This window comes from Eurytemora carolleeae, unplaced genomic scaffold (assembly GCF_000591075.1).
Source record: "Eurytemora carolleeae unplaced genomic scaffold, Eaff_2.0 scaffold1230, whole genome shotgun sequence".
Lineage (NCBI taxonomy): Eukaryota > Metazoa > Arthropoda > Copepoda > Calanoida > Temoridae > Eurytemora > Eurytemora carolleeae.
Window position 1 is genome coordinate 23,031 of NW_019397149.1, and position 15,234 is coordinate 38,264.

Consider the following 15,234-nt stretch of genomic DNA (forward strand, 5'->3'; position numbering starts at 1 on the left):
ATAAATAAGATCTAAAGGGAATGTAAATAGATAAATAAGATCTAAAGGGAAGGTAAATAGATAAATAAGATCTAAAGGGAAGGTAAATAGATAAATAAGATCTAAGAGAAGAGGAACAAATCTTAAGATAAAAGAAAATGTTGAACTGAGATGATAAAATGAAAATCTAATTATTCAAATTTAAATCTTGTAGAGAAATATTTGATCCGTACTTCAAGATTAAATATTCCAAAATATACAGATATTTTATTTTCTTACTTAAATCTATTTTTAAAGATTTAAATGTTTAATGTTAGGATCCCCAAACCCTCATCATTCAGCTCCACTGTCAAAACAAATAATAAATTGATAACAAATATTTTAAAAAGTTGAAAATTTGAATAAAAAATGTGTTTAATGGATCAGTATATATAGAAAAAGCAATGGCATGTTTTATTATAATTCTGGTATATTTCTTTAACAACTAGTAATTTTGATATTTGTAAATAATTCTCTTAATTGTCTTATCTCAACACTGCTATTAATAGGGAATAAAAAACTTTACACCAAAAATGAAATATATAAAAATGATGTACTATTATTACATTATTTTCTTCTTTCCGACATTAATTACTTTAGTCAATCGACTTTACCACCTTTCATATTTCTCTTTCCTTTCCCTCTTTCTTCTTTCCCTCTTTCTTCTTTCTCTTTGGGGAGGATGGACCCTGGGGGGGATTTCATAAAGAAAATATTCAAAAGCAAACGTTCAATCTTCAGAAAATTCATGAAAAAATATAAATTTGAGACATTTTGCTGCAACCCTACAATTAATCCATCCAACATTTTTAAATTCTTACATTTACAATTGTATAAATTTGATGTAAAATGAACTAATTATTTCTCATTGTGTTTTCAAATAAAACAGTTTTCATGGATTATAAAGGATTACAACTTTACCCATTAAAACTGTAAAAGGAAGAACATAAAAACATTTGGTAGGTTTCAAATCTTTGAATAAAAACTCTCTGGTCTCTTTTCATAAAATATACATTTGGATGTTTGGATTGACATACAGGGGGGTTCCTAAAAATGCGATATGGGAAGACGACTGCTAGACTCAAATTATGACTTTATTTAGTCCAATTAACACAAAACACAGGAATTGTACAATATACAGTGATTGATTAAATATCATATTCCTCATTATTATGGGTCCAGCTGTACTTCTATATAATAAAAAGAGTCATTCGTAAATATATATGTTGCGTATAGCCGGCCAAACAGCTGGACCGATTGGTCTGACATTTTTTGTGGACACTCAGGCTATAAAAAATTAGAAATATTTTTTCAAATTTTTTAAAAACATTTTTGTTTCACGGGCAACGCCGGGCTCTTCAGCTAGTAATTGATAAAGAAATGAAAAATTATAAATCGGGATAAATTCATTTGAAGAAACCTTGTTCATGCATAATTATGATTTACGGACACCATAAATTTATTTAATTTCGACATTTAGCATCTAAAGAATTAAAATTTTGCAAATACGCAGATGTGCAATATAATTGCCCGAAAATATACGCACTTTACACAGTATGAAGAAAAAGAAAGAATACGCATCAATTTGTTTCAATAGTTGTTAGAAGTAAGTCACCAGAAAGAATCTTTAAGCAAAAGAGTAAACTTGAGTACATCGCCGGAGTAGATTTGAGTACATTAGAGTAAATCTATGTACAAATGAGGAAATTTGAGCACATTTGGAATGGATTTTAATTACTTCGGAGTAAATTTGAGAACAACGGAGTAAATTTGAGTAGAACGGAGTAAATTTGAGAACATAAGAGTAAAGTTGAGAACAATGGAGTAAATTTGATTACATCATAGTAAATTTGAGAACATCATAGTAAATTATAGAACATAAGATAAATTTTAATTCAATAGAGAGTCAACCTGTATTTGAATTTGTTAAAGTAGATTTGAGTACATCATAGTAGATTTAGGTACATCATAGTATATTTGAGTACATAAAAATAGATTTTAGTACATTAAAATAAAATTTAATACCCTAGAGATGATTTAGATACAATTGTGCATGGTATTTTTAAATTTGCATTCATTTATTAACGTAAAATTTTCAAATACAATTTGTACAGTACACGAAGCTTTCTCTGTTGTACAATATACAAAATCTGTTCAGGGGAGAAAAGATCTGTTCAGAGGAGAGGGATCTGTTCAGGAGAGAAAAGTCTGTTCAGGGGAGAGAAGATATGTGTTCAGGGGAGAGAAGATCTGTTCAGGGGAGAGAAGATCTGTTCAGGGGAGAGAAGATCTGTTCAGGGGAGAAAAGATCTGTTCAGGGGAGAGAAGATCTGTTCAAGGTAGAAGAAATCTGTTCAGGGGAGAGAAGATGTGTTCAAGGGAGGAAGAATATGTTCAGGGGCGAGAATTTCTGTTCAGGGGAGAGAAGATGTGTTCAGGGGAGAGAAGATGTGTACAGGAGAGATGGGATATGTTATGAGGAGGGAGATATGTTTAAGGGAGGGAGAATATCCGAGAGGTGGGGGAATCCGGGGATCGGTTGTAGGTGATGGATTAGAGTTTAATCCCTCGTATATTGACTGGACTCCGAGAGGATCGATTAAAGTGTATCTTTGGATTGAGAGAAACTTAGATAAGGTTCCATTCATGAATTCCTTCTCAGATAGGAACATTAACCTTACTTATCCTCATAGTACACCTTACTTATCCTCATATTACACCTTACTTGTCCTCATAGCACACCTTACTTACCCTAGTATTACACATCTTTACTTACTCATAGTACACTTTCTTAGCATCACACATCTTTACTTACTCATAGTACACCTTACTTATCCTAAGCATTGCACATCTTTATTTACTCATAGTGCACCTTATATATCCTAAGCATTACATATCTTTACTTACTCATAGTACACCTTTCATATCCTAAGCATTACATATCTTTACTTACTCATAGTACACCTTACATATCCTAAAAGCATTACACATCTTTACTTATTCATAGTACACCTTACATAGCACACCTTACTTACCCTAGTATTACACATCTTTACTTACTCATAGTACACCTTACATATCCTAAGCATTACATATCTTTACTTACTCATAGTACACCTTACATATCCTAAGCATTACACTTTTAAAATATACTCATTTCTTATTTATGGTAACCCATACTTATCCCTTATCTAAACCTTACTCATTCCTTAATCATTTTAAACCTTACTTATTCTTTGCAATACACATATTTATTTTATCATTCTCTAAAGAGAGAATGTAAAGTAAATTAAGTTAACTATATATAGAAACCTCAATTTGCACATTATCAATTTTCGGCTAAAAAAAGGGATATTTTGTTCATCCTTGATTAGACATAGGTTTAAAGGGTTCAGTTGTAAATCAGACAAGAACTCAATAAATAAAAGCGTTACTTGAAATTACGTATCATCAGATCATATAAACCACTTTATCTTTATCCTTGCACATCTAAACCAAACTCATTTCTTAATCATAGTAAACCATACCAATAATCCGTTAAGTTCTGAACTTAACTGATCCTGTCAATTTTCTAATGAATATATTGCCTACACTCCCTTTAAACCATCTCTAATTGTTATATTTAAACTATACATTCCAACTTTAGTTTCAATACTTAATATTTACTTTCAAGTCTGACTTTCAAACTTTGTCCTAACTTCCAAAGTTTACTCAGAACAACTTTATTCTAAAATCTCATTATGCTTAGAATAGAATGGGATATATTGAGTTAGATACTCAGTGACTTGACTTTAATCTGAAATTATTTTAATGAGAAAACTCGAGTTAATTCTTGAAAGAATGATTTCTCAGTCCCAGGCGAATTCAAAACCACTTAGTATTCTATCTTTTAAATAAGATTTAAATATCTAAAATATCTTAAATTAACAAACATTTAGAGAAAATTTTGTATTTTTTCAATTTTTCCTTTAAAACATTTCTGGAACTTTCTTAATATAAATATTCTGGAAACTTTTATGTTTAGTCATTGGTCTAACAAACGTTTGAATTTCAAATTGTCTGATTCAAAATGGCTGAATTTTAATTTAAAATGGCGGACATAAAGTTTACAACAAAGCCGGTACTTAAGCTTTTATGTAACGACTAGGATTTCTTTTGAAAATATTTGCACAATTTATTGGTATTTAATGGATACAAATTTCATAGCGTAATAATATGTTAAAAGTACTGTACATTCTTTATTAGATTATTAATGTATTTATGCAAATATAATTTATATATCAGGTGTTATAAATGTTTTTTGCTTGTCCTCCGGCCATGGTAATATATTATTCTTTCTATTGAACTGTTTGGATTATTGGCCACTTTTTTGCACGGTTCTTTGTTAGAATTGCAAATTATTTGTGTACATGACACAAATACGCAAGTATCACGAAATAGTAAAATATATTTTAAACTGTTCCTTTAGGGCGGCTTTTACTTTGCTTTAATTCTATTTTCTTTTCAAAGGGAATGTGTGCTTGATTTTAAGTGACCCTGAATTTAAAAACAGTCCTTTCCAATTCACATCAGTACACTTTAAAACTTTTTATATGAGTCACAAAGAGGAATTTTTTTTTCTAGCGTATTTTACTAGTTTTTGTGTGTGTGCAGCGTAAACCCGGAAGTCAATTTATACTTTTGAGAAAACAAAATTGAAAACTTGGCTTAAATCGTTTGGCTCACATCTTTTGATTTTGCATAGAGAAATAAAGCAGATTATAAAGGATATAAATTTGAAACATTATGAACATTTCTAATTCTTGTGAAGCCTCTAAAAAGTAAAAAAAAAAAACATTACAGGGACTGAGTTTTTGCCACAAACTGTGATTTTTCAATCCCAATATAATAGCAACTCGATGTCGTAACCTTTGATGTTTCAAGCTATGAAGTCTTTTAGATCAATGAAAAGTCATAAATGTATATGAACAGGTTGTATCAAGATATCAAAATATGAAGTTGGTAAGAAAAGAGTTAGAATAAGGTTGAACACAGAGAAGAATATAAATACACACACATATTATATTGTATTGTATTGTACTCGGTTTAATTAGAAGATACAGAGAAAGTAGGGAAATGTGATAAAGTTCTAAAGAGGGATGGAATAGAACCAAAAGGAAAGCAGTAACAGGAACATATGTTACGAGTAACTAGAAGATTTAGGATTTAGAAGGACGGAGAGAACAAGAATTAGAAGGACGGAGATAACAAGGATTAGAAGGACGTAGAGAACAAGAATTAGAAGGACGGAGAGAACAAGGTTTAGAAGGATGGAGATAACAAGGATTAGAAGGACGGAGAGAACAAGAATTAGAAGGACGGAGATAACAAGAATTAGAAGGACGGAGAGAACAAGAATTAGAAGAACGGAAATAACAAGGATTAGAAGGACGGAGAGAACAAGACTTAGAAGGACGGAGATAACAAGAATTAGAAGGACGGGAAGATTAAGAATTAGAAGGACGGAGATAAGAAGGATCAGAAGGATGGGGATAAACAAGAACTAGAAGAACAGAGAAAACAATAATTAGAATGACGGAGAGAACAAGAATTAGAAGGACGGAGATAATAGAACAAGGATTAAAGGAGCAGAAAATATGAAAAAGAGGAGATTAATGAGAAGGACGGATAGAACAAGGATTAAAGTAACAGAAAATATGAAAAAGAGGAGAATAATGAGATGGACGTGAAAGTTAGATAAAAGAACTCCTAATTATAATATTAACTAAGTCATGTGTGTATACTTGAATTTCTTAACCAAACTCAGAACCCTTTCTTTTATAATCTTGAGTAGAAATTATAGGAGGAAAAGGGGGGGAGAGGGTTTGAGGGTGGTATAGAAATTACAGGTTATGGGGGGTGGGGGATGATAAAAAGTTGAGTGAGAAATTACTGTAGGAAGCTTAAAACACGAGAGAATTATCAGATCAGACATGGATGAAAGGTTGGATGGGGTAATAGAGGATTCCAGCAGGGGGGGGGGGGGGAGGGCTATATGAAATTACTGTAGGACAAAGAAAAAAAATTAAAGAAAGATTGTTAAAAGAAAAAATGCAGAAAAATCAACAATTTTTGCAAATATTTGTTTTAAAGTTCTAGAAAGGGATTTATTGAAATAGGAAGGTAAATAGATAAATAAGATCTAAATCTATTGAAATAGGAAGCTAGGTAAATAGATAATTAAGATCTAAATCTATTGAAATAGGAAGGTAATTAGATAAATAAGATCAAAAATCTATCGAAATAGGAAGGTAAATAAATAATTAAGATCTAAAGGGAAGGTAAATAAATAAATAAGATCTAAAGGGAAGGTAAATAGATAAATAAGATCTAAAGGGAAGGTAAATAGATAAATAAGATCTAAAGGGAAGGTGAATAGGAATGTAAATAGATAAATAAGATCTAAAGGGAAGGTAAATAGATAAATAAGATCTAAGAGAAGAGGAACAAATCTTAAGATAAAAGAAAATGTTGAACTGAGATGATAAAATGAAAATCTAATTATTCAAATTTAAATCTTGTAGAGAAATATTTGATCCGTACTTCAAGATTAAATATTCCAAAATATACAGATATTTTATTTTCTTACTTAAATCTATTTTTAAAGATTTAAATGTTTAATGTTAGGATCCCCAAACCCTCATCATTCAGCTCCACTGTCAAAACAAATAATAAATTGATAACAAATATTTTAAAAAGTTGAAAATTTGAATAAAAAATGTGTTTAATGGATCAGTATATATAGAAAAAGCAATGGCATGTTTTATTATAATTCTGGTATATTTCTTTAACAACTAGTAATTTTGATATTTGTAAATAATTCTCTTAATTGTCTTATCTCAACACTGCTATTAATAGGGAATAAAAAACTTTACACCAAAAATGAAATATATAAAAATGATGTACTATTATTACATTATTTTCTTCTTTCCGACATTAATTACTTTAGTCAATCGACTTTACCACCTTTCATATTTCTCTTTCCTTTCCCTCTTTCTTCTTTCCCTCTTTCTTCTTTCTCTCTTTCTCCTTTCCCTCTTTCTCCTTTTCTTCTTTCTCCTTTCTCTCTTTCTCCTTTCCCTCTTTCTCCTTTCTCTCTTTCTCCTTTCCCTCTTTCTCCTTTCCCTCTTTCTCCTTTTCCTCTTTCTTCTTTCCCTCTTTCTTCTTTCCCTCTTTCCCTCTTTCTCCTTTCCCTCTTTATGTTTAGAATTATCCTCCTGAGTCCCTGGATAAAGTTTAATTAGTATGTTTATGTTATTAATCTGCAACTTGTCTTCACAACCCAGCCAGGGAGCAGGGGGCACACAAGAAAAACAAAGGGTTAAGGAATGTGGAAGGGGGTGAGGTAAGGGTAAGAAAGGGTGCAAGAAGATGGTGCGATAAGGAAAAGAGAGGATTAAGGAAGGCGGAATGGTGGATAAGGGTAAGTAAGGGTTGTGTTAGGTGGGATAAGGGTAGTAAGAGTTAAGGTCGAAGGATAATTATAAGAAAGGGTTGAGGAAGGGGAAAGGGGTTGAGATAAGGGTTAATAAAGGATTGAGGAAGGGGAAAGGGGTTGAGATAAGGAGATAAGGGTGAATAAAGGGTTGATTAAGGGGAAAGGAGGTGGGATAAGGGTGAAGAAGGTGGAAGGGGAATTAGGGGCAAGGAAGGATTGGGTAAGGTGGAAGGGGAGGATAATATTAAGGATGCGTAGAGGAAGGTTAAAGGGGGGATAATGGGAGGAAAGGGTTGAGGAAGGTTGAGGAAAGGGGTGAATTATGGATCGAGGAAGGTGGAAGGGGTTTGATAAGGGTAAGGAAGGATTTATAACCCTCCTTCTTATACCCCTCCTCCTTTACGTCCCTCCTCCTTTATACCCCTCCTCCTTTGCACTCCTCCTCATTTGCACTCCTAATCTGTTACATCCCTCCTTCATTAAATCCAGCATATTTCTCCCCCTAAAACATCACCCCTTCCTTATATTCCTAAATCGTCTTTTAGAATTAAAATTTGTACATCCTTTTTTTTCGCACTTCTTAATCTTTGTAGCTGTTGTACATGATCGCAATATTATTTTTTTTATATTTCAGACGAAGAAGCACAAGAAGAACTACGTGAAGAGACCGATGAATGCGTTCATGGTTTGGTCCCAGCTGGAGAGAAGGAAGATTATAAACAGGAACCCAGATTCTCATAATGCTGAGATATCCAAGAACCTGGGGAAAACCTGGAGAACCCTCTCCGAGGAGGAGAGACAACCCTTCATAGATGAGGCTGAGAGGTTAAGATTACTCCATCAGAAGGAGTATCCAGATTACAAGTATAAACCAAAGAAGAAGGGAAAGGTTGTGAATGTAGTTAAACCAAAACCATCACGAGCTCAACCAACCATCTCCTCTAAACCATCCTTCTCCTTGAACAAGCTGAGGAAACTAAACAACAACAAGAAGAGCGTGTCCTCTCTACTGAAGGAGGAGACCAAGGAGGAAATTATTTACGAGATAGATTTTTATCAATCCGGAGCTACTAGTCCTTCCTCCTTCTTAGCTTCAGAGGAACAATTGAGCCCGGAGTATATCCGTCTTACAGACTCTCCTGAACCTACTCCTTGCGGCCCAGATATTCTCCAAGTTTCAACACAGAATTTGGTTTGGGTATCTTCTTCCTCCTCCTCCTCCTCTTCTTCCTCTTCCCCTCCTAGTCAACCCTCCTTCAGTTCTCAAATATCTCGAACCCCCTCCTTTACGTCCGAGATATCTCTGACCCCCTCCTACTCCCCTGATCTATCTAGAGCCCCCTCCTGGTCTCCTGGAGGGGTAAGAGTGCCCCTGAGCCCCCCCTGCCTAAGTCCTGCTGGGTTCGACCCTCACTCCATTTACGAAGAAAGTGATAAATATTCACGGAGCAATAAATCCGGTGAACCGAACCAGGTTCTACTAAAATTCGATCGTAAAACTTCATCAGCTAGCAGCCAGCAATATCTAGAGCTAACCCAACACAACCAACTACAATCAAACCTGTCCCAGTACCATTCTACCAACCCGGAGAAATGGGAGATGATCAAACAAGAGAGTCTAAGTCTGAAAACTGAACCACAATCGAATCTCAAGGAGCCCCCATACTCTACCTACCTCCCGGAGCTAGAGCTCAAGCAGGAGGACGAACTCTTCGAACTCCAGGATATCACAGACCTACTTGAGGTCCCGGAGCAGGGACTTCGAACCCTGGAACCCTGGGAAGTTGGCTCCGGTAACTCTGGATATCCTCACTTTGAGTTTTCCGGAGAAATGTCGGAGATGTTGACAGGAATCGGAGTCAAGAACGAATTTGACTGGATGGAAAACTTAATTCGTCTTTAGAATCCAGCACAGTCCCTTTAAAGTTTCCATCGGTTCTTGTGTGATGTATCTACCATCTTTTTATACTTATATCCTCCGGCTCTTGCAGCATGAAAAAATTTAACAAATTATATTTGGAAATTGGAATCATTTGTGGATCAAACTATTGGTGCTCAACAAGCCAACCTTCCTCCACCTTCCCTACAAATACATACATATAGAGATATTTTAAATGTTTTCATAAATAGATAATTTTATATCAAATATTTACAGTCGTGAATACTGCCCTATCTTGCACATAAACACAGGCCAAAGATCGGTGAATAAAAGCTTTGAAACAACAAATTTTAAATTATAAATTTAGAAATTAGAAAGTTGAGAACTCCCAAAGTTTTCATTTGTAAATGGTCAGACAGTGCAAAATTCGAGTTTAGTTTGTTTTGACTATAATTTTCTGCACACTGTTGCCAAAATTACAACGTACTATTTTGCAAACTTTGGGTGCTCATTTTCGCAATAAATAAATTGGCAAAGTTTTGCAAACATCCCCGATCTTAGACCTATAAAATATATTGTAGAGTTTAAAAAATTCAATTTTTACCTTTTAAAATATTTATTCGTTTTAGTATTCCTAAATATATTCTAATTGTTAAATGAAGAAATCACGTTTTTTCTTCATTCTATAGATTTAAATCTTTAGTTTTTAATTCTACAGTTCGAGCTCCCCCCCCCTCCCACTCCCCCCCCTTAATCTTTTTGCGCCATAGCAACTCATCTTACCATCTCTAGCCTCTATTCTAACTCATTTTACCATCTCCCCCTATTAGGGGGGGGGGGAGGAGGGATCGCCACTAGGTTATTTTTTACTAGGGGACTTTGAACAAAACTTAACAACTTTACTCCAACAATACCTTACCTCGGTGTCTAAGATGAATGTATAAAACAATTTCTAGACAATAATGATATATATGAATATATTTTTTAGAATATTTTCATTAAACTTGCGAGATACCGTTCTCAAGTATAGAATAGGGTTGGGAACAGTTGGGTTTATGTGTACTGTGTAATTTAAGTATATTTATCATAGTTTCACAAACTGGTGAGAGTAATGGTTAAACATGGGGCAAAAATAACACGAATAGGTTTCAAAAACTGTAATTTTGACCCATAATACTTTATATAAGGTCAGATATACACAAATGATTAGGCATCGACCCCGATACTCCTCCCTAACAACCCTCCTCCTCCTTTATACCCCTCCTCCTTCATACCACTCACTCCTTTATACCCCTCCTCCTTTATACCACTCCTCCTGTATACCCCTCCTCCTTTAGACCCCTCCTCCTTTATCTTCTCCTTTCTTCTTTGTCTTTGTTTAGTTTATTTGTTAAGAAATTACCATTTTCTACCGATTGTTTGTTACAAAGTACTTTGTTTTCTTATTTTGTTTATAATACATGAATATATATGGATACTATCAGCCATCAAGGGTTTCTTTATGTTGGAGTAAGGACGGATAAACAAACAAGTTAAGGAGGGTTAACATAGGGACCTGGAGAAATAATGACTTTTCATATTGTATCTCTAACCCTATCATGAATCAAAGGCAGAGGTTCAAGAAATTAAAAATTAAAAATCTTGTAGGAGACTTTTGATATTTCAAACTATGAGTTCTTATAGATCAAATAAGCCAAGATTTAAATATTAAAGGTTTACACCTATAGGTTGCCAAGATATTGAGTTTGTGGCAAAAACTCAATTCCTTTTACAGTAAATTAAATCGTCTAGACCATTTTTACTTTTAAATTGTTTTTATTGTATACATAAACAATGGTTTTAACAGTCTAATTTACAATTTAAGATTTTTCATATAAATTTATTTTTGTAAAATTACAAAATATTTCTAGAAAAATAACATTTAGTTTTTTTTCAAGAAAAAATTCCTATTTTCTCTTTGATTAAAATTTGAGGAGAAATAAGTAAGAAGTAAAAAGCGAGAGGCAATATATAAAAATAGATAGATAGATAAATAGAAAGATAGAGAGATAGAAGCTTGATAAAATATAATATTCAAGTTTATTTTGTCCAAAAAATAACTAAACAAAATAAGATTACCTCCAAATGAGAAAAAGGATTAAACTGAGAAAATCAGGGTTATAAGTTTTATTTTCTGAATATAATATAATAATCTAAATCAGGGTTGTAAGTTTTATTTTCTCAATATAATATAATAATGTAAATCAGGGTTATAAGTTTTAATTTCTGAATATAATATAATAATGTAAATCAGGGTTATCAGTTTCATTTTCTGAATATAATATAATGATCTAATGTAAAAAATTTACAAAAATAGTCTACAAAGAAACATTTGCCTTTAAATTATAAATTTTAATTCCTATTTTTTTAACTTGATGACGTAGACCTTTGTTATTTTACAAGTATAAGTAAAATAGAGTTTGAGACGAGTCTTCATTTCCTTTGTACATTTTTAATCAATTGTTGAAATTTTATGACATGTATTGATATTGGTATTAAAAAACAGAATATGGCCCCTAAAACAATTAACTTTATAAAATGGTTTAAAACTACCCCCCCCTCCCCCATCTCTCTGATTTAGGTCTGAGGTATTTTTAAAGATTTCTTAAGCTCCGGGGTGTTCTGAATTATACTCGTAAATTCGTTTAAATTCTTTAAATTTTACGAGAAATTCGGAACCTATGTGACAACCGGTGAAATTAGGCTTGAGATAGAAAAAGGTTTGAGCCGGGTCGGTAATTCAATGTAAATTAACTAGGTTCATAAAATCAAGACGGTTAAAACTAAGGAGAACTGGGCAATAATTCATAAACTATCGATCTTGTCAATTAAAGACATGTTTAGTTTATAGAGGACTCCAAATATGTTTAGTTTATAGAGGACTCCAAACATGTTTAGTTTATATAGGACTCCAAATATGTTTAGTTTATAGAGGACTCCAAAGAATTATTCCTCAAAGGTGAGTCAAATCTGAGTCAGAAATTTTTGCCATTAGATAATTAAAATCAAAGGTTTGATTCCGAATGTATTATTTGGGATATTCACAATCAGAATGCATTGCTCTAGATATCCAGAATCCGAATATATTAATCTATATCCACAATCCAAATATATTTCTCTAGATATCCATAATTAGAATGTAACGATCTAGATATCCACAATTAGAATACATTGCTCTTGATTTCCAGAATCCGAGTATATTGCTCTAAATATCCAGAATTCGAATATTTTGATCTAGATATCCAGAATACGAAAATATTACTCTAGATATCCAGAATTCTAATTTATTGGTGTATATCCACAATACAAATATATTGCTCTGGACATCCAGAATCTAAAAACCTAAATTTAATGCTCTAGATATCCACTATTTGAAGTTTAAGAAAACACCATTAATCCTCAGAAATATCCATCATTTATTTCTACCAACAGTCCCTTAAAATGATTTTAAAAATACACAATAAAATTAATAGTTACCTCATTTAACAAAAACGATTTATCTTCAATTATAAGTTTTTGTTAAAAGCAATGAAGACTGAAATACATTCGTTTGTCTCTCTTAAAATTGACATTTTATCCTATGTTATTTATTCCTCTTTCCTATACTTTTATGTATTCCTCTTAACAATATTCCTACGTATTCCTTCCACCTATCCTCCTATGTATTCCTCCAATGTATTCCTCCTATGTATTCCTCCTACCTATACTCCTATGTATTCCTCCTATCTATACTCCTATGTATTCCTCCTATGTATTCCTCCTATTTATACTCCTATGTATTCCTCCTATCTATACTCCTATTTATTCCTCCTATCTATACTCCTATGTATTCCTCCTATCTATACTCCTATGCATTCCTCCTATCTATACTCCTATGTATTCCTCCTACCTACACTCCTGTGTATCTAAATGTCCCCCTAGTTGCCAAGAATAAGTTTGTTTTATCAAAATCAACAAAAAGTTCCAAGTTTTGAATTGTTAGTTCTGCTATTGTCAATATATTATCTATTCTTTAGGGATAAAAACAATCAAAACCAATCTAGACTAAGTGCGAAAGGGGGGGGGGAGGGGGAATGCAATAAATAATTGTTGGACAAAAAATTTGTAGAAACTTTGACAGTTTGAAAGAAAATTCTGTTTTTGTTTCAATATTTAGTTGGTAGAAGCAGGAAACAAACTTCATCCAAATATTTCTAAAATCTTTTATGTTCCAGGTTTCTTATTCAGAAACAGTTCATGGGAATTAATTCTTCGTGACAAAAATCATGACTTCTGACTTTTAAACGGTTCAACGAAAAATCCCCAGGGGGGAGTGAGCGGAGTGTGTTTTCATCTAATTGCAGTACGCATTTGAACCTCATCAGAACTAGTTTATTCGAGGATTTCTTAATCAATCCTTTCGGGACTTTTCTTTGATTTCCAGAATAATTATGAAAATTGAGATCATCCGGAAGAATTGATCACGCCCTGTGAGTGTAAATTAAACATGGAGGGGATCGTCTGTACGATACATCGGGTCTTAATAAATATAAATTATCAGGTTTCATGATTTTTCTCATGAAGTTTAAAATTTAAAAACATAAAAATATTGCGTCAAAAAAAAATTAGAAATCAGTTTCTTTTAACTCTCCGTGCCATCTTGGAATATCTGTACAAAGAAACGAAATTTCACAAAATAGAATATTCAAAGAAGAAGAATTGCCAATATTTAGAGTAAAAATGTGCTGGAACGCATTATCGAATATCATTTTAATGCCAACTTATTAAAATGTCGAATCACGTTCTTTCCTTATTTAAAAATTCCTAGTTTCTATATCCTTTGATCTATTCTAGTTCTATCTGTGTTCTATCTGTGTTCTACCCTAGTTCTATCCTAATTCTATCTTTGTTCTATCCTATTTCTATCTTTGTTCTATACTAGTTCTATCTTTGTTCACTCCTAGTTCTATTCTAGTTCTATCTTTGTTCTATCCTTGTTTTATCCTCGTTCTATCCTAGTTCTATCTTAGTTATTTCCTAGTTCTATCCTAGTTCTATCCTGGTTCTATCCTATTTTTATTTTAGTTCTATCCTAGTTCTATCCTAGTTCTAACCTAGTTTTATCCTAGTGTTACCCTAGTTCTATCCTAGATCTATCCCCGTTCTATCCTAGTTCTATTCTATTTCTATTCTAGTTCTATCCTATTTCTATCCTAGTTCTATCCCAGTTCTATCCAAGTTCTATCCTAGTTCTATCCCAGTTCTATCCAAGTTCTATCCTATCTCTATCCTAGTTCTATCCTATTTCTATCCTAGTTCTATCCTAGTTCTATCCTAGTTCTATCCCAGTTCTATCCTAGTTCTATCCTAGTTTTATCCTAGTTCTACCCTAGTTCTATCCTATTTCTATCCTAGTTCTATCCTAGTTCTATCATAGTTCTATCCTAGTTCTATCCTAGTTCTATCCTAGTTCTATCCTAGATATATAACAAAGATTACCCAAAACATGAATAAACCTCTGAAATATGCATTTCTCCGACTGCAGAAGAAAGTTTGTTTCTTTACGATGAAAACTTTGATGTGAATGTTGAAGATAGCGGGTGATGGGGTGTCTTAAAAATTCTAGAATTATGTTTTCTTTCGGTCTGTATAATTCATTCTGCAAAATGGGCAAGTGTTGAAATTTTACTAAAAGTCTCAGGTTTCATTTGATGTTTAATTCTACAGGATGAATTTACTCAAATGTTAATGTTAAGGAGAGTGGAAATAAAAACAATCTGAAATAATTTTCTTTAACCTGTCAAGCACCACTCCTCTTACCCCCCCCCCCCCCCCCCCCCCA

The 15,234-nt window shown here is 32.9% G+C and overlaps 1 protein-coding gene across 1 annotated transcript in view; it reads left to right on the forward strand.

Annotated features, from left to right (window-relative positions):
- LOC111712347 (transcription factor Sox-7) overlaps positions 1-9,999 on the forward strand; it is a 17,361-nt gene extending 7,362 nt beyond the window's left edge. The window contains exon 3 of the mRNA XM_023486928.1: positions 8,130-9,999. Coding sequence (XP_023342696.1) covers positions 8,130-9,398 — 1,269 coding nt within the window. The 3' untranslated portion in view covers positions 9,399-9,999. The remainder of the gene's footprint in view (positions 1-8,129) is intronic.
- Positions 10,000-15,234: the final 5,235 nt, after the last annotated feature.